Consider the following 25,606-nt stretch of genomic DNA (forward strand, 5'->3'; position numbering starts at 1 on the left):
TTTTGGAAAGCAGCCATTCAGTGCTATCAGATTGCCCTTCAGTTTTTGCCTCTGTCATTCCTTTTCTAACTCTTCTTCATAGTTTCTGTTTTGAATATTTGTTGCTATTTCAGAGACAGGATCTGTTTGCAGAAATGGGCCCAGATTCCTCTGAGACCAAAAGGACTCGGTTGAAAACCAGAGAGAGGCTGCTGGGTAAGGAAGGAGTCCGTTCTCCATTTGGTTCCTTTCTGTGGATATCAAAACAAATCCATGGGTTGTTTTCCTCTTTTTTTGGGGGGGGGGAGAAACTTGGGGCCAGGAGCACCAAGGAGGGAGTTGTATTTTTTAACCCAACTAAATTATGAAATGGGCCCAAATGTCCAGATGCACTCAGAAGGTGAGACTTTTTGGAGAGCAGCTGCATTCCTGGCTTCCCACTTACCTCTGTCTCTTGCAGGTGACCAGATGATGCCAGCAAGACCTCCTCTTCCATCTATTCCTGGTGGTGAAGGAGAAGCAACGGCTGTGGAAGCAGCTCAGGTAGAGGGAGGGAGCCCTGTGGGGAAGGGGGCTGAGGAGTGGGGCAGCCAGGGTGCCTCTGGCCCCCAAGGAATCTCTCTCCTCCTCTTGGCTTCTGTCCAAGCTTCTCTGAAGGCATCTTTGTCCAGGGCAGCTTGGACAGAAGCCAAGAAGCTGGGAATGCCATTCGAGAAGCTTAATGTGCTGAGAATAAGGAACAGCCACCTTGCCTTAACTCGCCTTCTGAAGGTCAATAAGATCATTCATAAGTCATTGTAGTTTTATTTCTAGAGTTATCATTGAATGCTAAAATAGACTTCTAAGCAGTTCATCAAGGCTACAAAAAAACAGTTCCCAGGATTCACCTATCCTGTCACATCAGTTGCACAATGGGGCTTTCCCCCCCTTCTCCTCCCTCCATTCCTGCAGTGCACTTCTTGAAGTTGTCTTTAGGGCATCAGAAGGGTCTCCCCCCCCCCCAAGAACAGAACATGGGGAGCAGAGAGGGGATCCTTCCATCTGGCACAGACAGAAGGATTTTAAGAACACAATGTAGAGTTCTACACATTTACACAAAGATTAATGTCCATCACTAAATCACACAAGAAAAGAATTCCACTAAGACATTAAAAGCAGCACCCACAATTAAAACGTGCAGCAGGACGATCCCATTTAAACAAAACACCATTTACTGAGCAGAAAGAAACAGCAATGTGTAGCAGACAACCTTAGTGCTGTCTAAAGAGGACCTTTTCCTTTCTCTCTTAGGGTCCAGTGTGCTTTGAAGATGTCGCTGTTCATTTCACAGATGAGGAATGGGTGTTGCTGGATCCTGACCAGAGAGCTCTGCATAAGGAAGTCATGGAGGAGAATCATGGGATCGTGGCCTCTCTCAGTAAGGCTCCCTTTTGGATTGTAATCTCTCTTTGGAAATTCCATGCATATCTCTCTGTGATAAGCCTCCCTGGTTTTGAGGGAGCTCTGCAGGGCCACTTGCAGCACCTGGGATTCTAATACCCCCAAAACTGACCTTAAATGGAGGGCTATCAGCATGTTTTGACCGTGGACATGATGAACCCAGCATACAGCTTGCTGAGAATGGAGTGGGAACATGCTGGGAATTTGAGGTTAGGAAAGCACATCTTTGTTTGACACTGTCCTTCCTTGTATTTCCCAAAATCTTCCTGACACAGAGCTTGTGGAAGGCATTGAGGGGTTGTTTCTGATGGTTGTAATTGTCCACAATTCACTTCACAAAGCAGCTTGCTCAACACACAATCCTGATAGACCTTCATCTTGGTATTGGTTAGCATCGCATTCACCCATACGGTGGTCCCTCGGGTTACAGACACTTCAGGTTACAGACGCTTCAGGTTACAGACTCCGCTAACCCAGAAATAGTACCTTGGGTTAAGAACTTTGCTTCAGGATGAGAACAGAAATTGTGCGGCAGCGGCATGGCGGCAGCGGTAGGCCCCATTAGCTAAAGTGGTACCTCAGGGTAAGAACAGTTTCAGGTTAAGAACAGACCTCCAGAACGAATTAAGTTCTTAACCAGAGGTACCACTGTACTCTTTTGGAGAGGTGAGCCATTGCCGTAACTGCCTCGCCAGTACCCTTATCCTGTCAGCATCAACGAAGAGGTTGTTGGTTTCTTAGGTAGACACAATCATCCACCACCTCCAGTGGCTGAAACTCCCATAGGCACATTTTGCAACAGGGAATGCCATAGACACGAGCAGTTTCCGAGCTCTGCTCGCAGAACCTAAGATTTCAGATTAAAACTGCAGAGTGGAAGGAAAGGAGGACCTTTTTCTGCCTCCCCACTTCCAGCTACTCTCTGAAGGCCAAAGGAGAGACCTGTCAAGGTGGTGTCTGCTCTTCGCAGTAAACACCCCCTGCTCACTCAGGGAGATATTTACAGTTCTTTATTTACATATGTACAAACAGCTACAGTTCAAAATCATGCATCGGAATCCGACAAGTCAGATTCGGGGAGTGGCTTCCTTCGGCTCCTTCTCCAACACAGCAGATGTGGGAATCTCTCAAGACGTCTTTGATTCTCTCCTCGCCTGTGCCAAAGGCACCGCTTCCCCTTCTGTTCCTGAACTCCTTGGTTGGTGGCAGGGCTCTCCAGTACTGCAGAGCCCTGACACCACTTGACTGCTCTCCGCCTTCTCCTCCCCTACTTCGTCCATCATCTCCCTGTTTTCCCCGTCTGACTGTCCCTGCTCTGATACTCCCCCTTCCCTTGACCCCAGGGCGTTCCCTGTCTGTCCCGGGACATCACCCCCCACTAAGCCCCCCCATCTGTCTCGCTTTTGTTGTCTTCTGAGGATCTGAAACCTACAAGTGGTGATATACCTGTGGGTGCGTGCATTGCGTTATTGTATGCGAACTCTGCCAGGCTCAATTTCTCTACCCTTGCTGGTAGTTCACATAGCATGTCACGTGTTGTTGCAAGGTAGCGTTTGCCCTCTCTGCCTGTCCATTTGTCTGAGGATGTCTAGCTGAGGTGAAACTTATTTCTACCTGTAACAACTCCATCAACATCCTCTAAAAACACTAAGTAAACTGACTTCCACGATCTGTGACCAGCCTTGAAGGCATGTTGTGCGACCTGAAAACAATGTCTACAAACAACCTTACATACGCTTCAGGTTACATACGCTTCAGGTTACATACACTTCAGGTTACAGACTCTGCTAACCCAGAAATATTACCTCAGGTTAAGAACTTTATTTCAGGATGAGAACAGAAAACGTGTGGCGGCAGCAGGAGGCCCCATTAGCTAAAGTGGTGCTTCTGGTTAAGAACAGTTTCAGGTTAAGAACAGACCTCCAGAACGAATTAAATTTTTAACCCGAGGTACCACTGTATTTTAGTGCAAGGTACAAAAAGAGCCGTTTTGCTTAGCACATCTACTACTACCAAAATGACCGGGGTTTTTTGTGTGTGATGCTGGTAGGTCAGTAATAAAATCCATGGCTATCACTTCCCACGGTTTGTTAGGGGTGGGTAATGGTTGCAACAACCCGGCAGGTGCTGTCCTTTCCCCTTTTGCCCTCTGGTAGACTTTGCAGCCTTTAACGTATTCCTCTACCTCCTCCTCTATTTTGGGCAACCAGAATTCCTTGGTAACTAAGTACATAGTCTTGTTCTGACCAAAATGCCCTGCAGCCGGGCTGCCGTGATGCTGTCTAAGAATTTTGGCCCGCAGTTCTTCCCTCGGCACATACAGCACCCCCTTGTAATAGAGCAATCCCTCCCTTTCCTCAAAACTTCTCTCTCTGTTCTCGCCTTGCCTGTCTGTCCCGTGACAAGACCTTCTTAAAAAATTAGGATGGTGGGCAGGGGAAGGACTAGACCATGTGAAAAATGAAGATATTATTTTAGCTGCTGTTCATTCCTTTTCAGCTTTGTATTTTTGTCAGAAGAGAGTGCATAGGGACATTCCATTTTTGAGCCCATAACCTAGGTTTAAGGTCCTCTTTATGTCCTAGCTATCCTATCTCTGTTTCTAACACTGCCCACCTCTAGTGTGTGGTCAGCAGTGTTGATGCATGGAATTCTTCCTCTATCACAAGGGTTAGAGATCAATATTCAATACAGTGGCACTCCATTTCTTCCTGCAGCTCTAATCCATTTCTTCATTGCAGGTGGTGATGATTCGGAAATAGAGAGAGAGGATGCCCATGACAGAATCCACACAGTGGAGAAGCCATTGCCACTCTTGGAGTGTGGAGAGAGCTTCAGTCACAGCTCCCATTCGACTACCCACCAAAGAAATGCTATTGGGAAGAAACCCTCTCAGTTCTCTGAATGGGGAGGAACTTTCTGTTGGAATGAAAGCCTCACTTCACAAGAAATAATTCCCACAGGGGAGGACCCACTGAAATGCTTGGAATGTGGAAAGAGCTTCAGTACGAGTGCACATCTCATTTCACATCAAATAACTCACAGCAGGGAGAAACCCTATCAGGGCTTGGATTGTAGGGAAAGCTTTAATACAAGCACAACCTTCCGTAAACATCAGAGAATTCACAGGGGGGAGAAGCCATTTCAATGCCGAGAGTGTGGAAAGAGCTTCAGTCAGAGCACCCATCTCACAGCCCATCAAATAATTCATACAGGTGAGAAACCCTATCCGTGCTTGGAATGTGGGCGCAGCTTCAATCACAAGGGCGAATCTCACGGCCCATCAAAGAATTCACAGTGGTGAGAAACCCTATCAGTGCTCAGAATGTGGGAAGAGTTTCACTGTGAGCTCCGGTCTCACTTCCCACCAAAGAATTCATACTGGGGAGAAACCCTATCAATGCATGAGCTGTGGAAACAGCTTCAGTCAGAAGGCAAGTCTCATTTCCCATCAAAGAATTCACAGTGGTGAGAAACCCTATCAGTGCTTGGAATGTGGGAATAGCTTCAGTCGGAAGCAAAATCTCACTTCCCATCAAAGAATTCACAGTGGTGAGAAACCCTATCAGTGCTCGGAATGTGGAAAGAGTTACTGCCATAGAGCCAATCTCACTTCCCACCAAAGAATTCACAGTGCTTGGAACGTGGAAAGAGCTTCTGTAAAAGCGCCCATCTCGCTACCCATCAAAGCATTCATACCGGGGAGAAATCCTATCAATGATTGGATTGTGGAAAGAGTTTCCTCCAGAGAGCCGATCTCACTTCCCACCAAAGACTTCACACAGGGGGAAAACCATATCAGTGTTTGGAATGTGGAAAGACCTTTAGTCACCGTGCCAGTCTCGTGGCACACCCAAGAATTCACAGTGGTGAGAAACCATAACAGTGCTCCCAATGTGGGAAGAGCTTCACTGTGAGCTCCGGTCTCACTTCCCACCAAAGAATTCACAGTGGTGAGAAACCATATCAGTGCTTGGAATGTGAAAAGAGCTTCAGTCAGAAGCAAAGTCTCCCTTCCCACCAAATAATTCACAGTGGTAAGAAACCATATCAGTGCTTGGAATGTGAAAAGAGCTTCGGTAAGAGGACCAACCTCATGGCCCATCAAATAATCCACACTGGGGAGAAACCCTATCAGTGCTTGGAATGTGGGAAGAGCTTCACCCAGAAGGACAACCTCACTTCCCACCAAAGAATTCACAGTGGTGAGAAACCATATCAGTGCTTGGAATGTGGAAAGAGCTTCAGTAAGAGGACTAACCTCATGGCCCATCAAAGAGTTCATACAGGGGAGAATCATAGAATTTTAGACCTGCAGGAGACTTCTGGGTCGTCTAGTCCACTGCAGGACTCTCAACTAAAGCTTCCATGACATATTGCCTTCAAACTTCTCCTTACAAACCTCCAAGGAAGGAGAGTCCACAACCTTCCAAGGGCGTCTCTAATTTGAAGCCATTGATTTGGGTGCCAGCCTGACACCCTGCAGTGAGACAGGATTGTGTCCCTGCCCTCAGCAAACAAAATAGCTCCCCCCTCCCAAGATACTGAGGCGCCCTGAGGGCTGTGCGGGACCCCCAGTCATTGAAATGAAAAGGGGAGAGGCTCAGGAAAGTTTCAGGGAGCAGGCAAGGAGGGGGCAGCACAGGCTCCAGAAGCTCCGTCTCGCTCATTCCTCCACACTACTCCCCCCCAATTACACCTGCCTCCCCCTCATGGCTCCTTCACAAGTGTGGGGAAGCTGCGACCCCTCTGCCCCCATCAAAGTTCCTTTAAGACCCCATATTTCAGGGGGCAGGCTCATCTGCAGCAAAACAAAACACAGCTGCCCTGGCCAAGTGGAGCCAGGCTGGGGGGCACTGTGGGGACCCCGGAAATGTGCCCTTAGAAGAAAAATGTGCCCCTCTGTCGGAGGCAGCCCTCCTTCTGAAACACCAAGAGAGTAAACGGACAGTTCTCTGGAGAGGAGCAGAAAGCGGAGTCCCCTCAAGATCAGTATTGGGACCTGTGGCTTTTCAACCTGTTCATAAATGATATAGACTTAGGAGGTAGCAAAGTTTGCTGATGGCAGTAAATTGTCCAGGGTTTTTCCAAGAAAGAGAGATTGCAAGGAGCTCCAAAAGGACTTCTTCAAAGGGGGTGAATGAGCAGAAAATACAGTTCATTATCAATAAGATTAAAGTGATGCATGTTGGGACAAAAAAACACACCTGTTAATATCATATACAGGCTCATGGGGTCTGAACCAGGTTTCTCTGTGTGCTCTAAGAGACTAGGGGAGAGGGGAGCTGGTCACAGCAGGAGGGGGAGTCTCCCTGGATGCTTCAGCAGCCGGCCTCCTCTGGGTCTCCTGGCTCCCTCCTCTCCTCCCTCTGAGGCTGAACTGCTCTCTGCACCAGACTCTTCCTGCTCACCAAACCCTGTTTCCTCCTCAGCTTGCAACATCTCCCCTCCCCTTCTGCTCCCTTTTCTCCCTCTTTCTGCTCATCGCCATCCCACCACCAGTCCCTGGGCTCTGAGCCTTCTTCCCTTGTGGGTCCCCCAGCTGGTGCCTCCCCCCCCCGCACCCACCCGTTCTATGACAGCAAAAGCAGAAACAACAGTGCAATCAGTATGATAGTAATATGAACTGTGGCCCTCTGGCAGGAAAACTCCCTACCAGCATGACTGAATGAAAACTTCTGGGACTATGGAAAAGTACTATCTTCCCCAAACCCCAGAATAAGCAGGAGCTCTGGGGTTGCCCCATGGGGTTCAAGAGTGAAGATGGGCCCCCCAGGAATCTTCCCTGGTACCTGTAGCCCCTCCTCCCCCCTCTTGCAATTAGGCTTGGGGCAAAATCTTACATTAAATTACAGCATTTCAAGTTTTTTTCAGAATGCTTAGGAGGCAGGGATGAAGTTCTGGTGAAGAAGCAGTGCTTGGAGATCATGCGGTGGGGGGATGACAGAGTTTGGTGCAAAAACCATCTTGCATGCTTGAGTAGAGCAACTCCAGGGCAGCAGGACTTCTTCAGTAATAGTTTACTGAGCTTTCAAAGCATACAGTTCTGACTGGGTCCCCAGTGAGGCACAAAACTTTGCTCCTGAGAGCAAATCCAGTTTCAGAAGTAAAAAAATACAGCACACAGGATATCTAAGTCAGGCACACAAACCAGCAGAAGGGAGCAAGGGAGGAAAGAGGGTGGAAGGACACAGGGCAATGGAGGTGTGTCTTTCGCTTCCTGTCGTCTGGGAGGGAAGTCAGGAACTCAGCATCTGCAGGGGCTTCACGAAGCAAAGCTTTCTTCTTTTTTTTCAAAAAAAATTTATTCATTTTATAACACAAATAAAGAACACAAACAAAACAACAAACAACACAAACAGATTATTCTCTTATCCTTATTTTTCTAAACATTGTTAGGTGGGCTTCCCCAAGTCCCACCTATCTGATTTTCATTTTCCTTCTTCTTTAGCAGTTTATATATATCATAGTTTCTAACCATCTTTTTTTATCACACTTAAATTAACTTCACATTTTATCGCTTACAAATAATATTATTTTAAAATACACTATCTTCTACTTCTAACCCTACAGCCTATATCCACTTCCAGAACTATTCTGAGATTTAAATAGTAACATATTTTTTCAAATATTCCTTAAACTTCTTCTAATCTTCTTCCACCATCTCTTCTCTCTGGTCTCAGAGTCTCCCGGTCAGTTTGGCAAATTCCATATAGTCCATCATCTTCATCTGCCATTCTTCGATAGTTGGTAAATCTTGTTTCTTCCAATTCTTTTTTCCACAATTTCTCCCAGTCCACCATCATGATATTGTGCCCCACATCCCTGGCCCATTCAATCATTACATATTTCACTTGTTCATCTCTCGTATGCCATTCCAGCAATAAATTATACATCTTATATAGATTTTTTGGTTTTGTATCTAATAATTCTGTTTCCAGATTGGATTTCTCTGTTTGAAAACCGATTTTCTTATCTATTTTAAACACTTCATTTATCTGGATGTACTGGATTAAATCATCTAATTTATCTTTCAACTGATCATAATACTTCAACCACGTAGCTTTCATATTCAACCTTTTATGAGTCTTAGCTTCCAATGGTGATATCCATCTGGGTGTTTTCCTTTCTAACAAATCCCTGTATCTTATCCAAACATCATACAAAGATTTTCTAATTATATGATTTTTAAATCCTTTGTGAGCTTTTATCTTGTCATACCATAAATATGCATGCCAACTGTCAGGGAACTGCCATTGGGAGAACTGGAGAGGAAGGGGCTCACAGAGGCTGGCAGAGACTTGTCAGCTGAGGAGGGAACCAGCAGGGGGAGAGAGGCAGTTCCAAGGGATAGTGAGTCGGAGATATGGCGCAGAGACACCTCCAGCAGCAACAGCGGGGAGGTTTCAGGACCTCCCATAGGGACGCCCACTCCCCGCCAGAAACTATTGCGTCGAGAGTCCAGAAGGCGCGTTTCCGTTAAGGAGCTTTTATGCTGGAAGAAGTTCCACAAACGCCCACTGTCAGATTCTGCCAGCGACTGACGGAGCCATGGTTATGGCGCTCCGTCACAGACAGTGGTTTGTGGACTTAGCCAAACACTGAGGGACTAGGAACTTTACGCACAAGCAGCTCAACATCCCATCACAGCAATCTGACAGTCACTGAAAGCAGCTTGTGCAGAGAAAGCATCATGAGCAACCCAGCCGGAACCGGAGCTGCAGGAGGAGCTGGAGCCAGTCCAAGCCTGGAAGAAAGGTACCGGGTGTTGGAGGTCCAGCTAGCGCTGCAAACGGCGAGGCTCGATGAGAGGAGGGCTCAGGATGCAGAAAAGGCAAAGGCCCCCCCACAAGGAAGAAATATGCCAGGATTGGTGCAGAAGTTTGGGGGGGATCCCAGGAACTATCAAGCCTTTAGGACAGAGATGCAGTATGCTCTTAATCTGCAGTTTGATGACTTTCCCGACGAGGAATCGCGAGTGGGGTTTGTGGTTAGCCATCTCGAAGGAGGGGCGAGAGACTGGGTTAGACCCCTGATGGCAAGGCATGATGAAGTCTTGAAAGACGCACGGAAGTTTTTTCGCGCCATGGACCTGATGTTTTCCAGCGAGATTGAACAGGGAGTGGTGCGCAGACAGTTGATGGCTTGTAAACAGGGGAGCCGATCTGTCCGTGAGTACTGGACTGAGTTCACTATGTTGATACACAAATTGGGGTGGGATCTGTCAGCGGAACCCATTCAAATGCTTTTTGAAGAGGGACTTTCTTCGGCTGTGAAAGATGAACTTTCCCGGGCGCCCAGGGCGGAGTCTATGGACCAGCTGACCAAATCAGCGCTGACCATTGGAGCACGCCAGGAGGCTAGAGCCTTGGAGAAGCGGGAAGGGAAAGGGGAGCGTTGGAGGGATTTCCGCATTCCAGAGATTCCGGAGCCAACTTTCCCGCCTGCAGAGCCGATGGAAGTTGGAACAGCGCGCGGGGGGGCAGTTTCAAATCCCAGTGAAGGGCGGAAGAAGGAGAGGAAGAGCCCCAAGAAATGTTATCTCTGCCAGCAGCCAGGTCATTTTGCCAGGGTCTGTCCACAAAGAAAGGAATGGCAAGGGATGGCAGGAGCTGTTGGGGGGAAGGAGGAGGAAGGGCAGGACCAAGTAAAAGCCAGCGCCTGACTGCCACCATCAGGGCACAGCAGTCAGGCCAAGGAGCAGTAAAAGTGCCCACGCCGGAACCTCCGAGACCAGCCCTAGTAATAGAGGTGTTGCTAGAGCTGCCAAACGGACATCCCTTAAAGATAAGGGCGCTATTGGACTCAGGCAGCTCCTGTAATTTTATGAGCAAGGAGTTTGCAGCAGAACACCAGATACAGACTATCCCTTTAAGCAACCCCTTGCAGGTGACCACGATCGATGGGAGAGAGCTGTTGGGAGGAGAAGTCACCTTACAGACCGTCCCAATGGTAATGAGGGTAGCCAGGCACACCGAAAGAATAGCGTTCAATGTGGCCACCTTGGGAGGGGCTCCCATTATTTTGGGGATGAGCTGGCTAGCGTTGCATGATCCGCTAGTGGGTTGGCATCAGAGAGTGGTCTCCTTTGGGTCAGCACATTGCCTAGAACACTGCAAAGAGGACAAGGCTCCAGAAGGTGCAAGGGCCTTTCTAGCAGGAACAGAAGTAACGGACAAAAGAAAGGTGCCCAAACAATACGCTGACCTGAGCAATGTCTTCAGTGAAAGGGAAGCAGACAAACTACCACCGCATAGACCCTTTGACTGCCAGATCAATCTAGTCCCTGGAGCCCAGCTCCCTGTGGGCAAGCTGTATGCCATGTCAGACAGGGAAATGCAGGAGTTGAGGGAGTTTATTGACAAAAACCTGAAGAGAGGTTTCATCAGAGAGTCCAGAGCGGTGGGGGGCAGCCCAGTGTTTTTTGTGGACAAAAAAAACACGGATAAACCGAGATTGGTCGTGGACTACCGGGCCCTAAATGCCGTGTAGGAACCAGTGGCTTTCCCTATGCCCAGGATTGATGACATTTTGACCAGGGTGAGGAAGGGAAAGATTTTTACTAAACTGGACCTGAGGGGAGCATACAATCTGATACGGATAAGGAAGGGGGATGAATGGAAGACTACCATGTTCACCCATTTGGGGGCTTTCGAATATCTCGTTATGCCCTTTGGATTACAAGCAGGCTCAGCATGTTTTCAATCGTTCATGAACCACGTCCTGGGACCTCTGCTCTACAAGAATTGCGTGGCGTTCCTAGATGACGTGTTAGTATATTCAGAGAATGAGGAGCAGCATGTAAAGGACGTCAGGGAAGTGTTGAGCCAACTGCAAGCTAACCAGCTGTGGGTGAAATTGGAGAACTGTCAGTTTCACACCAAGGAGGTGGAATTCCTGGGGTACCGCTTGTCAGACAAGGGATTAGCCATGGATCCAGGCAAGGTCCAGGCGGTGCTGGAATGGAAGACACCGAAAACGAAAAAGGATGTGCAAAGATTCTTAGGGTTTGGGAACTTTTATCGGAAGTTCATCAAGAACTTTGCCCATTTAACGGCTCCCATCACGGACTGTCTCAGCAGCAAGAAGAAATTTGTTTGGACGGCAGAAGCGGAGCAAGCATTCGAAGAATTGAAAAGGGCCTTCGCTTCGGAAGAACAGCTCCTGCACGTGGATTTACAAAAACCCATGAGAGTGGAAACGGACGCATCAGACCGGGCGGTGGGGGCGGTGCTTCTTCAGCCGGGGAAGGATAAGTCGGAGTGGAGACCGTGTGCCTTCTTCTCGCGGAAGTTAAACAAATCCGAGAAGAACTACACGGTATATGACCGAGAACTACTCGCCATTCACGAAGCGTTCCGGAAATGGAGACACTTACTAATTGGTGCACAACACAAGGTGCAAGTATGCACGGACCACAAGAATTTAGAGTACTGGAGAACGGCACGAGTGCTCAGCCAACGGCAAGTGAGATGGGCACAGGAGTTCTCCAAATTTTATTTTGAAATTTGCTATGTGCCAGGCCCAGAAAACGTCAGGGCGGACGCTCTCTCACGCAAACCAGAGTATTTGGAGGGGGAGGGAGCACCCGAAGAGAGACATATCATCCCAGAGGACCGCTGGGTGTGTGGGGGGGCGTTGGTGGGGCAAAGGGAACTGGTAGAGGAGACGCAGAATGATGAATACGCCCAGAATAAGCTCCAAGGTCTAAGGAGGGAGGGAGAAAACCCCGGAGGTTTTGAAGAAAGAAACGGAGCATTGTATTACAAAGGGGCACTGTATATACCCGAAGGGGAATTGAGAGGGAGAGTTCTCAAACAGCTGCACGACAGCCCCACAGCGGGGCATTTTGGGCAACACAAAACCATGTGGTTGGTTACCAGGGAATTTTGGTGGCCCAAGGTGAGGGAAGATGTAAGGGAGTATGTAAGAGGGTGTGACCAATGCCAGCGAGCCAAGGGAGAAAGGAGGGCGCCGGCGGGGTTATTAGAACCGTTACCCACACCAGAACGACCATGGGAGGCAGTATCGATAGATTTTATGACTGACCTACCTAAATCCAAGGGGAAAACTGCCATCCTGGTCGTAGTAGACCTGTTAACTAAGATGGGCCACTTTGTAGCTTGCTCACATGCAGTCACGGCTGAAGAGACAGCCAAATTGTTTGTAGAACATATTTTCAGGCTGCATGACGCCCCCTTGAGGGTGGTATCAGACCGAGGCAAACAATTTACGTCCAGGTTCTGGAAGAAGCTCATGAGCTTGCTGCACGTAGAGGTTAATTTTTCAACTGCCCGGCACCCTGAAACCAATGGGCAGGCGGAAAGAGCAAACGGTATCCTCCAACAATACCTGAGGTGTTATGTCAATGACAGAGAGAACGATTGGGTCGAAAAGTTGGCGCTGGCGGAGTTTGCCTACAATAATGCGGAGAATGTGTCCACTGGGATGAGCCCCTTTTTGGCTAATTATGGGTGCCACCCCAGGGCATTTCCAGGGGGAGGAGGGGAGAGATGGAGCGTCCCAGCAGCCGAACATTTTGTAGAAGAAATGGAAGCGATCCATCGTCAACTCCAACTCAACTTAGAAAGGGCCAAGGAAGAATATAAGAGGCAGGCCGACAAGAACAGAAGGGAAGGTGAAACCATAAGGGTGGGGGATCAGGTATGGCTGTCAACCCAAGGGTTGCCGTTCAAGGGGGGTTGCAAGAAATTGAGACCCAAAAGATTGGGACCTTTTGAGGTCATTCAACAAGTCAACCCAGTAGCTTTCAGGCTCCGGTTACCGAACCACATGAAACTGCATCCAGTATTCCACAGGTCATTACTGTCACCGTATAGGGGGGGAAGTGAAGGGTTTTCCACACGGGGACCAGTCTTAGAAGAAAGGGAAAACAGCAACCATGTGGCGGAAATCCTCGACTCCAGGTGGAAGGGTAATCAGGTGGAGTATTTGGTAGCGTGGGAAGGGGAACCGGAGTCAGAAAACACCTGGGTGGCGGCAGAGGAGGTCAATGACGAGATCTTGATCGAAACATTCCATCGAAGGTTCCCCAGGAAACCTCAGCCAGTAGCGAGGTTCCGGAGGGAGTACTTTGGCACCACTGACGAGGAGGAGGAACTGGAAGGGTTCACAGAGTCGGGGTTGGAAGAAGGAATAGACTCCGAGGAGGAGGACTACTTAGAAACCAGAAACAGCAACCGGTGGAGGGAAATGTTTGAGACTTCGGAAGATGAGGGAGGTTCTTTCAGGGGTTTTGCTCCCTCGCCTCCCGCAGAGGAGGGGAAAGGAGGGGGGGAAGGGGGCCCTGGAGGGGAGGTGGATGTCAGGGAACTGCCATCGGGAGAACTGGAGAGGAAGGGGCTCACAGAGGCTGGCAGAGACTTGTCAGCTGAGGAGGGAACCAGCAGGGGGAGAGAGGCAGTTCCAAGGGATAGTGAGTTGGAGATATGGCGCAGAGACACCTCCAGCAGCAACAGCGGGGAGGTTTCAGGACCTCCCATAGGGACGCCCACTCCCCGCCGGAAACTATCGCGTCGAGAGTCCAGAAGGCGCGTTTCCGTTAAGGAGCTTTTATGCTGGAAGAAGTTCCGCAAACGCCCACTGTCAGATTCTGCCAGCGACTGACGGAGCCATGGTTATGGCGCTCCGTCACAGACAGTGGTTTGTGGACTTAGCCAAACACTGAGGGACTAGGAACTTTACGCACAAGCAGCTCAACATCCCATCACACCAACCAAATACACTGTCAAAACCTTCTAAATCCAAAACATCTGTATCTTCCAATAAAAACCATTGTTTCAGCCAGCAAAAGGCTGCAGCTTCAAAGTAAATCCTTAAATCTGGCAGGGAGAAACCCCCTCTCTCTTTTACATCTGTTAATGATTTAAACTTAATTCTGGGGGTTTTCCCCTGCCAGATAAATTTAGATAATATCTTTTGCCATTCCTTAAAACAATTCAACTTATCAATGATAGGGAGTACTTGGAACAAAAACAACAACTTAGGCAATACATTCATCTTTATCGCAGAAATTCGGCCCATCAAAGATAGTTTCAACCTTGTCCAAATATCCAAATCTCTTTTGATATCTTTCCATAACTTTTCATAGTTGTCTTTGTACAAATGCAATTTTTTTGCAGTCATATTTACACCCAGATATTTCACCTTTTTCACAAACTTCAGCCCTGTGGGTTCCTCTAAGTTAAGTTTTTCATGTATCGTTATTTCCCCCCCTAAAACTTTGGTTTTATTCTTATTCAATTTGAAACCTGCAACTTGTCTGAACTGTTGAATTATCTTCAGTGCTTTGATTGCACTGATCTCAGGGTCCTGTAAAGCCAATACCAAATCATCAGCAAAGACTTTTAACTTATATTGTTTAGTTCCCACTACTATGCCTTTAACTTCCTCATCCTTCCTTATCATATTCAGCAGCACCTCTAGGACAGAAATAGAAAGCAGGGGGGAAAGTGGGCACCCTTGCCTGGTTCCCTTCTCAATCCTAATTTCTTCTGAGACCACATTGTTAATTATAATTTTTGCTTTCTGCTCCAAGTAAATTGCATTAATACCATTTAAAATTTTTTGACTGATCCCCATATTACACAAGTTCTGTTTCATAAAACTCCAAGAAACATTATCAAAGGCTTTCTCTGCATCACTAAACATTAACATTGCTTTAGGATTCTTTTTTGCCTCTAATTTTTCCAGTACATTCCTAATATTATCTTTCATATGCCTCTCAGGTAAAAAACCTGATTGATCTTTATATATGTGCTTATTCAAAACCTTCTTCAATCTTTTAGCCAAAATATTTGCAAATATTTTATAATCCACATTCAACAAGGAAATTGGTCGCTGATTCCTTACTTGAGCTCTATCTGTATCTGGTTTGGGTATCAGAGTGATGAAGGCCTCTTTCCAGGACTCGGGTGCTTTGTCCCCCTTTAATATTTTGTTACAAACATCCATCAATGGTTGTATGAGCCAATCCTTAAATATTTTATAATACTTGGAAGTTAAACCATCAGGTCCCAGTGCTTTGCCTATTTTCATTTGGGCAATTGCCTCTTCAACTTCTTGTCTTGATTCAGGATCAATTCAAAATAGTCCTTTAGGGTCTTTTGAGCTTTATTTACAATCAATTCATTTCTCAGTAAAGCATCATTCATCTGCCATCTAAAAGTACCCTGTAGAGACAATTTTAACTCTGTCAACACAGCATTATGATCGGAACAAGTCCTTGGGCAAATCTCAGATTTAGTGACTCTTGGGGTCAGGTCTTTAGTTAGCCATATATATAATTCAAACGTAAAAGGTACTCACAATACAGTCCTTAAATGCTTTTGATGTTGGAAGAATTGACCGCTAATGCCTCACAGTCTCGCAGCTTCGTATAATCACAGGAAGCTTTTTGTCCGATGTGTCACAGCTCCAACCCCCTCGTTCTCGGAGCTCAAAAACAGAACTTTCCAGGGAGGGGGGAGCCCACTTTTGACACCTGCCAGATTCCATGTCCTCAAAATGCTCGATTTGAGGTTTTCCCGGGGGTCTGCTGCGCTGGAGCAGTTTCCCCTGCCTTTGATATACCGAGGTCTCCTCCGATAAAGAGATCTCCAACTGTGATGGCGAGCGATCAGCCAGAAGCCCTTCATGAAGCAAAGCTTTCTGCCGGCTGCTTTGAGGCAAATGTGCATCCCAGAAACAATCACTGTGATTCGTGGTGTATTGCCATATCCATTGTTTTCCAAAGGTTATCACAATGTAGTCTAGAAACCGGTATAGGATGAGATCAATATATGTTGTTGTTGTTGTTTAGTCGTTTAGTCGTGTCCGACTCTTCGTGACCCCATGGACCAGAGCACGCCAGGCACCTCTGTCCTCCACTACCTCCCGCAGTTTGGTCAGACTCATGTTTGTGGCTTCGAGAACACTATCCAACCATCTCATCCTCTGTCGCCCCCTTCTCCTTGTGCCCTCCATCTTTCCCAGCATCAGTGTCTTCTCCAGGGAGTCTTCTCTTCTCATGAGGTGGCCAAAGTACTGGAGCCTCAGCTTCACGATCTGTCCTTCCAGTGAGCACTCAGGGCTGATTTCATTAAGAATGGATGCGTTTGATCTTCTTGCAGTCCATGGGACTCTCAAGAGTCTTCTCCAGCACCATAATTCAAAAGCATCAATTCTTCAGCGATCAGCCTTCTTTATGGTCCAGCTCTCACTTCCATACATCACTACTGGGAAAACCATGGCTTTAACTATACGGACCTTTGTTGGCAAGGTGATGTCTCTACTTCTCAAGATGCTGTCTAGGCCTGTCATTGCCCTTCTCCCAAGAAGCAGGCGTCTTTTAATTTCATGGCTGCTGTCACCATCTGCAGTGATCATGGAGCCCAAGAAAGTAAAATCAATATATGCCCAGCCCTAATCCTCACTCACCACCAGAAATACAGATTCACCCTCTCCCCCTCACTATTAAAAGGTACCTTACATCTAAAATTATACTCATTATTGTGGGACATTACCTTCATTATTATACAGTTTTACATATAAACACCAGAACAAATACATGACACACTTTGAAGATGGATTTTCTGCTGAGTTCACTGCTGTGAAGAAGAGTAAACTCTGAAAGGAACACGTTCCTCACTCCATACATTTAAATGGGTTCTCCACTCTGAGAAGAAGAAGAAGAGTTTGGATTTGATATCCCGCTTTATCACTACCCGAAGGAGTCTCAAAGTGGCTAACATTCTCCTTTCCCTTCCTCTGTGAGGTGAGTGGTGCTGAGACAATTCAAAGAAGTGTGACTGGCCCAAGGTCACCCAGCAGCTGCATATGGAGGAGCGGAGACGCAAACACGGTTCCCCAGATTACGAACCACTCTTAACCACTACACCACACTGGCTCTTAGATGTTCCTTAAACACTCCATTATAACTAAAGCACTTTCTGCAATCTTTCCCTTTAAACAGCTTCTCCTCTTTGAGGGTTGATGGGTTTGTAGGGTGTCAACTGTTAAAGTTCTTCCTGTCCATGAGTCTGTAGATGTAGGATTCCTCTAGGACTGAACCTCTACCTACTTTCCTGATATTTATATGGTTTTGTCTTTTGTGTGAGTTTGTTGACATAAATCAAGGCTTCCACTCTGACTGAAGTTCCTTCCACAGTCCATACATTTAAACAGTTTCTGTCCTGTGTGTCTGCTGATGTGTTCTAAGATTTCCATTCTGACTGAAGCTCTTTCCACACTCCATACATTTAAATCGTTTCTCACCGATGTGAGTCTGTTGATGTACTCTCAGGTTTCCACTATAACTGAAGCTCTTTCCACACTCCATACATTTAAAAGGTTTCTCTCCTGTGTGAGTCCGTTGATGTTGTCTAAGGTGTGCACTCTGACTGAAGTTCTTTCCACACTCAGTACATTTATATGGTTTCTGACCTGTATGAGTCCGTTGATGTATTTTAAGGTGTCCAATCCGAATGAAGCTCTTTCCGCACTCCATACATTTAAATGGTTTCTCCCCTGTATGAGTCCGTTGATGTATTCTAAGGTTTCCAATCTGAATGAAGCTCTTTCCACACTCCATACATTTAAATGGTTTCTCACCTGTGTGAGTTCGTTGATGTGTTCTAAGGCTTCCACTATCACTAAAACTCTTTCCACACTCCATGCATTTAAATGGTTTCTCCCCTGTGTGAGTCAGTTGATGTTGTCTAAGGTTTGAATTGAAACTGAAGCTCTTTCCACATGCCATACATTTAAATGGTTTCTCTCCTGTGTGAGTCCGTTGATGTTGTCTAAGGCTTGCATCGTAACTAAAGCTCTTTCCACACTCCATACATTTAAATGGTTTCTCTCCGGTGTGAGTCCGTTGATGTGATCTAAGGCTTCCACCATAACTAAAGCTTGTTCCACACACCATGCATTTAAATGGTTTCTCCCCTGTGTGAGTCCGTTGATGTGATCTAAGGCCTGCATCGTGACTGAAGCTCTTTCCACACTCCATACATGTATATGGTTTCTCCCCTGTATGAGTCCGTTGATGTATTCTAAGGTTTCCAATCTGAATGAAGCTCTTTCCACACTCCATACATCTAAATGGTTTCTCACCTGTGTGAGTTTGATTGTGTAAAGTTAGGTGCGCATTTTGACTAAAGCTCTTTCCACACTCCATGCATTTAAATAGTTTCTCCCCTGTGTGAGTCAGTTGATGTTGTCTAAGGTTTGAACTGAAACTGAAGCTCTTTCCACACTCCATACATTTAAATGGCTTCTCTCCTGTGTGAATATGTTGATGTTTTCTAAGGCTTCCACTATCACTAAAGCTCTTTCCACAAGCCATGCATTTAAATGGTTTCTCCCCTGTATGCGTCCGTTGATGTATTCTAAGGGTTCCACTATCACTAAAGCTCTTTCCACACTCCGTGCATTTAAACGGTTTCTTCCCTGTATGTGTACGTTGATGTATTCTAAGGTTTCCAATCCGACTGAAGGTCTTTCCACACTCCATACATTCATATGGTTTCTCCCCTGTGTGAGTCCTTTGATGTGATCTAAGGCCTGCATCATAACTGAAGCTCTTCCCACACTCCATACATTCATATGGTTTCTCCCCTGTGTGAGTCCGTTGATGTGATCTAAGGGTTGTATTGGAACTGAAGCTCTTTCCACACTCCACACATTTAAATGGTTTCTCCCCTGTGTGAGTTTGTTGATGTATTCTAAGTGTATCTCTTCGACGGAAACTCTTTCCACACTCCATACATTTAAAAGGTTTCTCCTCTTTGTGTGTCTGTGCATGTAACTTAAGGTGTGCCCTCTGATTTAAGTTCTTCCCACAGTCCATACATTCATATGGTTTCTCCCCTGTGTGAGTCTTTTGGTGTAATTTGAGGTTTCCATTCTGACTGAAGCTCTTCCCACACTCCCTGCATTTGAATCCTTTCTTACCCATGGGAGTCCGCTGATGTATTCTAGGTTTTTCACTATCAGTGAAACTCTTTCCACACTTCAAATCTTTAAAAGGTTTCTCTCCTGTGAGTTAGTTGATGTGAGCTATGTGTGCTCATTCAGTGAAGCATATTCCACATTTCGCATATTTCAATGTCTATTCCTAATGAAATGAAAGGTTCCCTGTCCCCTGGAATTCTGATGTTCTTCTGTAACACCTTCTTCAGAGTGGGCAGAGAGGAAGTCCTTTTTGGATTCCAAGGAAGAGAACAAAGGGAAAAGAACAAATCAAACACCATTTGCCCCTTCTCTTATTTCATATATCTCCTACATTCCCCCGCTTCCTACCCATATTCCCAATTTTTATGAAATAATAATAATAATAATGATAATAATTTATTATTTATACCCTGCCCATCTGTCTGGGCTTCCCCAGCCACTCTGGGCAGCTTCCAGAAAAACATTAAAATACTGTAATACATCAAACATTAAAAGCTTCCCTAAAAAGGGCTGCCTTCAGATGTCTTCTAAAAGTCTGGTAGTTGTTTATCTCTTTGACATCTGGTGGGAGGGCGTTCCACAGGGAGGGTGCCACTACCGAGAAGGCCCTCTGCCTGGTTCCCTGTAACTTTGCTTCTCGCAGTGAGGAACCGCCAGAAGGCCCTCGGTGCTGGACCTCAGTGTCCAGGCAGAACGATGGGGTGGAAATGCTCTTTCAGATATACTGGACAGAGGCTGTTTATTGCATTAAAGGTCAGCACCAACACTTTGAATTGTGCTCGGAAACGTACTGGGAGCCAATGTAGGTCTTTCAAGACCGGTGTTATGTGGTCTCGGTGGCCGCTCCCAGTCCCCAGTCTAGCTGCTGCATTGTGGATTAGTTGTAGTTTCTGGGTCACCTTCAAAGGTAGCCCCACGTATAGTGCATTGAAGTCCAAGCGGGAGAGAAAAAGAGCATGCACCACTCTGGCAAGACAGTCCACAGGCAGATAGGGTCTCAGCCTGCGTACCAGATAGAGCTGGTAGACAGCTGTCCTGGACACAGAATTGACCTGCGCCTCCATGGACAGCTGTGAGTCCAAAATGACTCCCAGGCTGCGCACCTGGTCCTTCAGGGGCACAGTTACCCCATTCAGGACCAGGGAATCCTCCACACCTGCCCGCCTCCTGTCCCCCAAAAGCAGTACTTCTATCTTTTCAGGATTCAACCTCAATCTGTTAGCCACCATCCATCCTCCAACCGCCTCCAGACACTCACACAGGACCTTCACTGCCTTCACTGGTTCTGATTTGAAAGAGAGGTAGAGCTGGGTATCATCCGTATATGGATGAACACCCAGCCCGAACCCCCTGATAATCTCTCACAGCGACTTCATGTAGATGTTGAAAAGCATGGGGGAGCGTACAGAACCCTGAGGCACCCCACAAGTGAGAGCCCAGGGGTCTGAACACTCATCCCCCAACACCATTTTCTGGACAAGGCCTAGGAGAAAGGAGCGGAACCACTGTATGGCAGTGCCCCCAGCTCCCAGCCCCTCAAGACGGTCCAGAAGGATGTTATGCTCAATGGTATCAAACGCTGCTGAGAGATCCAGCAGAACTAGGAAACCTTTGTCCCTAGCCCACCAGAGATCATCAACCAGTGCGACCAAGGCAGTTTCAGTCCCATGATGAGGCCTGAATCCCAACTGGAAGGGATCCAAATGGTCCGCTTCTTCCAGGCGTGCCTGGAGTTGTTCAGCAACTACTCGCTCAATCACCTTGCCCAAGAATGGAAGATTTGAGACTGGGCGATAGTTGGGCATCGTGGCCGCATCTAAAAATGGTTTTTTAAGAAGCGGTTTAATAACTGCCTTTTTCAGCGGGTCTGGGAAGGCTCCCTCATGGAGGGAAGCATTCACCACGCCACGAAGCCCATCGCCCAGCCCTTCCTGGCTAGCTTTTATCAGCCAGGATGGGCAAGGATCAAGGAGACAAGTGGTTGGTTTCACTCGTCCAAGCAGTCTGTCCACATCCTCGGGGGTAACAGGTTGGAATTGATCCCACACAACTTGACTAGACAGACTCTAGCACTCTCCCGCCCCAGCCCTGATGCCACGGTGGAGTCTACCTGAGCGACTTGAGCGACCTGAGTGAATCTGAGCGACTTTATCTGTAAAAAACTTTGCAAAATCATTGCAGGAGATCATGTGGGCCGCACTGAGCCCTGATGGAGCAGGTGGTTCTGCTAAATTGCGAACCACCTGAAAAAGTCTCCTGCTGCTGTTTTCTGAAGATGCAATAGAGGCGGTGAAGAAAGTAGTTTTCGCCGTCACTACCGCCACTTGGTAGGCTCAACATTCAGCTCTAACCCATGTCTGGTCAGCTAAAGAATGGGTCATCTGCCACTGGTGCTCTAGCCGTCTCAACGATTGTTCCATTGCCCTCAGATCCGTGGAAAACCACGGGGCTGTTCGGGCTCCATGCAACCAGAGAGGGTGCTTCGGAGCCAGTCAATAGCCCTGGTTAACTCCACATTCCAGCGGTCCACCAGGGAATCAGCTGAAAGGCCATCAACATGGGATAAAGCATCCCCTACCACTCTCTGGAAACCATTTGGATCCATTATGTGGTGGGAGCAGACCATCCAAATCTGTCCCACCTCCCTGCAGAGGGGAAGGGTCGCGGAGAAGTCCAGTTGCACCAGCAAGTGATCTGACCACGGCACTTCTTTCTTTTGCTTTTACTTAGTGTCAGATCACGAACATCCATAGAGGTAAACACCAGGTCCAAGGCAAGTCCGCGGCTATGGGTTGGGCCAGACTTATTCAGGGACAGCCCCATGGAGGCCATGCTTTCCACGAAGTCCCGAGTGGCCCCTTGTAAGGTCGTGTTGGCATGGATGTTAAAATCCCCTAGGACAACCAAACTAGGAGTCTCCAGGAGAACATCCACCATGACCTGAAGCAGCTCGGGCAGGGAATCCTTGGTGAAGCGGGGGGGGGGGGGGGTTGGTACACCAAAAGGAATCCTGTACTGCCCCTATTGCCCAACTGCCAGAACATGCACTCAGAAAACTGGGTCTTCTCAATAGGACGCCTGGTGCAAACTAATGACTTCCTAAAAATCACTGCAACCCCCCCTCCCCGCCCACAAGGCCTGGGTTTCTGTGTGTAAGAGAAACCTGGTGGACAAGCAGTGGCAAGGACAGGCCCATCTGCTTCATCCAACCAAGCCTCTGTTACACGTGCCAGGTCAAGTCCTCCACCCACGATCAAGTCATGGATCACAATGGTTTTATGGATCATTGACCTGGCATTGCACAGCAGCACCTTCAGGTCATGTGGGTATCCCTTGCTGATTCCAGTATCCGTCCGGTCAAGACCAGACCTGGAGGCAGGGATAGTCCTCAAACAATGACTAAGCCCGCTTCCTCGGTAATGACGTGGTCTGGTCTTAGCGTAACTCCTCCTCCTACCCGTGATCACTGAGATTGGTTGTCCCAGTACATCCCCCCCTGTGGAACCTGCCCCAGCCATTTTGTTTGTTGGGACCCACTCCCAGGCAGCCCTGACCCCTCCCCTTAAAATCAAATTAAAACCTATACAAAAAACAAACTAACAAAACAATAAAACAAACAAAAGAGAATGTTACAAACACACCATAATTAAATTAAATTAAACAAATTCCCGCACCCAACGAAACACCCGCCCCACCCCTCATACGCACAGCAAATGAAAAAGCAATGTCATCAAATGATAGTAATGCCGCAGCAACCTTTCATAATCCTCAAACATCATTAATAGCACAGCATGATCTTGGAATACAGCCTTTTCAAATCAATTGTTTCCTCACAGGAAAGGCAGCTGCTCTCTGTCCATGCAGGCCCTCTCTTTCTCTGGTCCATCGTTCCTTTGGACATTCCCCATCCTCTGCATCATAAAGACACTGAGGTCCAGCTCCGAGGGCCTTCTGGCGGTTCCCTCATTGTGAGAAATGAAGTTACAGGGAACCAGACAGAGGGCCTTCTCGGGAGTGGCGCCCACCCTGTGGAACACCCTCCCTTCAGATGTGAAGGAAATAAGCAGCTATCTTATCTTTAAAAGACATCTGAAGGCAGCCCTGTTCAGGAAGGTTTTTAATATTTAACGCTGTACTGTTTTAAACATTTTATTGGAAGCCGCCCAGAGTGGCTGGGGAAACTCAGCCAGGTGGGCGGGATATAAATAATAAATTATTATGATTATATTATTATAATCCTCCATCCAGCCCTGTTTCCACCTCTAGATCTTCATGAGTCACCTTCACAGTCCCAATGGCCTCAAGAGGTCCAAGTGGACCATTTTGGGAGACCCAGGTCTACATCTTTTCCAGGGACTGTGGTCTGGGTCAGAGAACTAGTGACAAGGCTTGGTGCTTGGGGTCAGCTGAATGGGTGCTCAGGGAAGCTCCTGTTCTGGGAGATGGACCTCTGTCTACATGCCTCACATTGCATGGAGAGAGCAGAAGCAGGAGGAAAGCAGCTGGCAAATGGGAATCCCAGACGGAAACACCCACCCCCTGTTCCTTATAATAATGATGTGCTGCCTGATCTCGTGCCTGTCTTCTGACGCAGGACTATCCTAATCTGGCACTGACAAAGCTGGATATTCAAGGCAAAGGGATAACTGTACTTAATGGAAAGTTCAACCTTGTAACACTGTCCTAAAGGATCTTCACTCGCTCTCAGTGCATTTTGGAGCACAATTCAAACTGTTTGTGCTGATCTTTAAATTGTCATGGTTGCATCTTTCAGGCAAGAAAAGTATTGATCTGACATATAGAGATCATTCCTAGTCTATTGGTTCAAGAAGGTTCTGGTGGTTTTACTCTGTGTGATTCAAAGCTGGCGTTTTCTCTAGCTGGAACATTTTACCTGATCAGGGAGTTTCCTTTCTGCTGAGAGCAGGGGGTGGGATCAGTTGTAATGAGATTATGCTGAACCTTCCTTGTTTCTGGGAACCAGATGAAGCTGGCTTAAACTGGAGTGAGCCAGGCTTGTTATCCAGTCCCAAGGTTACTCTGACACTGAATTGTTTATAAATCACAGTATTGAAAGGCGCCTGGTCCCACTTCCTATTTTGCTATTCTCTACTCTGCTTGTGTCTTTCTTACTTGAGTGCTGTTTTGCTATGCTGTGTTAGGGTTTTACTGTAAATTCAGTTTTTGGATAGTCATGCTTCTTTGCCTTCTGTACTAAATTTATCTGCTGAATGGATTTTTTGCTGCCTCTGAGTGTTTTTTCCTATTCTGCTAACTATATGTCGGACTTGGAGATCATTATGGAGGAGCAAGATCTGTGACCTAAAGCCCTCAACCGCCTTGGCCCTGTAGACCTGAAGGAGCGTCTCCACCCCCATCCTTCACTCTGAACACTGAGGTCCTCCTCTGAGGTCCTCCTGCTGGTCCCCTCTCTGTGATAAGTGAGGGTACAGGGAACCAGGCAGAGGGCCTTCTTGGTGGTGGCGCCCGCCCTGTGGAATGCCATCCCTTCAGAGGTCAAGGAAATGAACAACTATCTGACATTTAGAAGACAGCTGAAGGCAGCCCTGTGTCAGGAGGTTTATAATGTTTGATGTTTTCCTGTCTTTTATATGTACTGGAAGCTGCCCAGAGTGGCTGGGGAAACCCAACCAGATGGGCAGGGTATAAATACTACAATTATTATTCTTTTGTGATTTTTTTTGTAGTTATTTTGGAATTTGTACTGCAATATTAGCTCAAGAAATGTTATGGGTGGAGAAAATCACAGGGTTGCCATAAACTATAATCCCACCCACGAACGCTCATTCACATACATTCTGTAAATTTGGGGAGGTCACACACCTCACCTGTGCTAATACTGGCAGTCTTTGGCCTGCACAGGCACATCCTGTGTGTAGAGCCTCCAGCCCCAGGCACTGTCTATCTTGAAAATGGCTCCTTTGACTGGGAAGATTCATGCAGTCGCTGTCATCGGATGCTGAAGGATTGTATCTCAGCTTGTCAGTCACACTGCCTTCAAAGAATAAGAGGAACAGAAATGTTTTCGAGGTGCAACTTCTCTATCAGCCCTGAGAGCCATTCCATGGACTCTGCACCCCTGTTTCTGATGACAGGTGTACATTATCCTCATCCTCAGTGGAAAAGACAATAAAGATGGAAGCCTGAGAGAGAGGAAAAGGTTTCTGGCTGCTTCCTGGGTGGGATTGCGGAAACCAAGAGCCGCTTCTGA

The 25,606-nt window shown here is 47.2% G+C and overlaps 3 protein-coding genes and 1 long non-coding RNA gene across 5 annotated transcripts in view; 3 read left to right on the top strand and 1 right to left on the bottom strand.

The window, feature by feature from the left end:
• The window catches only part of LOC310742997 (zinc finger and SCAN domain-containing protein 23-like), a gene marked incomplete at its 3' end in the record, with an annotated part of 64,219 nt that extends 59,496 nt beyond the window's left edge, over positions 1–4,723 (top strand). Inside the window, exons 3-6 of one of the 2 annotated variants that reach the window (XM_083573018.1) lie at positions 114–195; positions 440–522; positions 1,270–1,396; positions 4,137–4,723. In XM_083573018.1, the coding sequence (XP_083429144.1) occupies positions 114–195; positions 440–522; positions 1,270–1,396; positions 4,137–4,723 (879 nt within the window). The remainder of the gene's footprint in view (positions 1–113; positions 196–439; positions 523–1,269; positions 1,397–4,136) is intronic. The other variant, XM_083573019.1, reaches the window with a different exon arrangement.
• Positions 1–6,608, top strand: part of LOC310743194 — a 75,498-nt gene extending 68,890 nt beyond the window's left edge. The window contains exon 2 of the long non-coding RNA XR_014538873.1: positions 6,331–6,608. This is a non-coding gene — a long non-coding RNA (uncharacterized lncRNA). The remainder of the gene's footprint in view (positions 1–6,330) is intronic.
• LOC310744088 (uncharacterized protein) overlaps positions 1–25,606 on the top strand; it is a gene marked incomplete at its 3' end in the record, with an annotated part of 165,157 nt that overhangs the window by 87,889 nt on the left and 51,662 nt on the right. The window lies entirely within an intron of this gene.
• Positions 1–25,606, bottom strand: part of LOC310744065 (uncharacterized protein) — a gene marked incomplete at its 3' end in the record, with an annotated part of 147,265 nt that overhangs the window by 53,973 nt on the left and 67,686 nt on the right. The window lies entirely within an intron of this gene.

This window comes from Podarcis filfolensis (genome assembly GCF_964270895.1).
Source record: "Podarcis filfolensis genome assembly, chromosome: 10".
NCBI lineage: Eukaryota > Metazoa > Chordata > Lepidosauria > Squamata > Lacertidae > Podarcis > Podarcis filfolensis.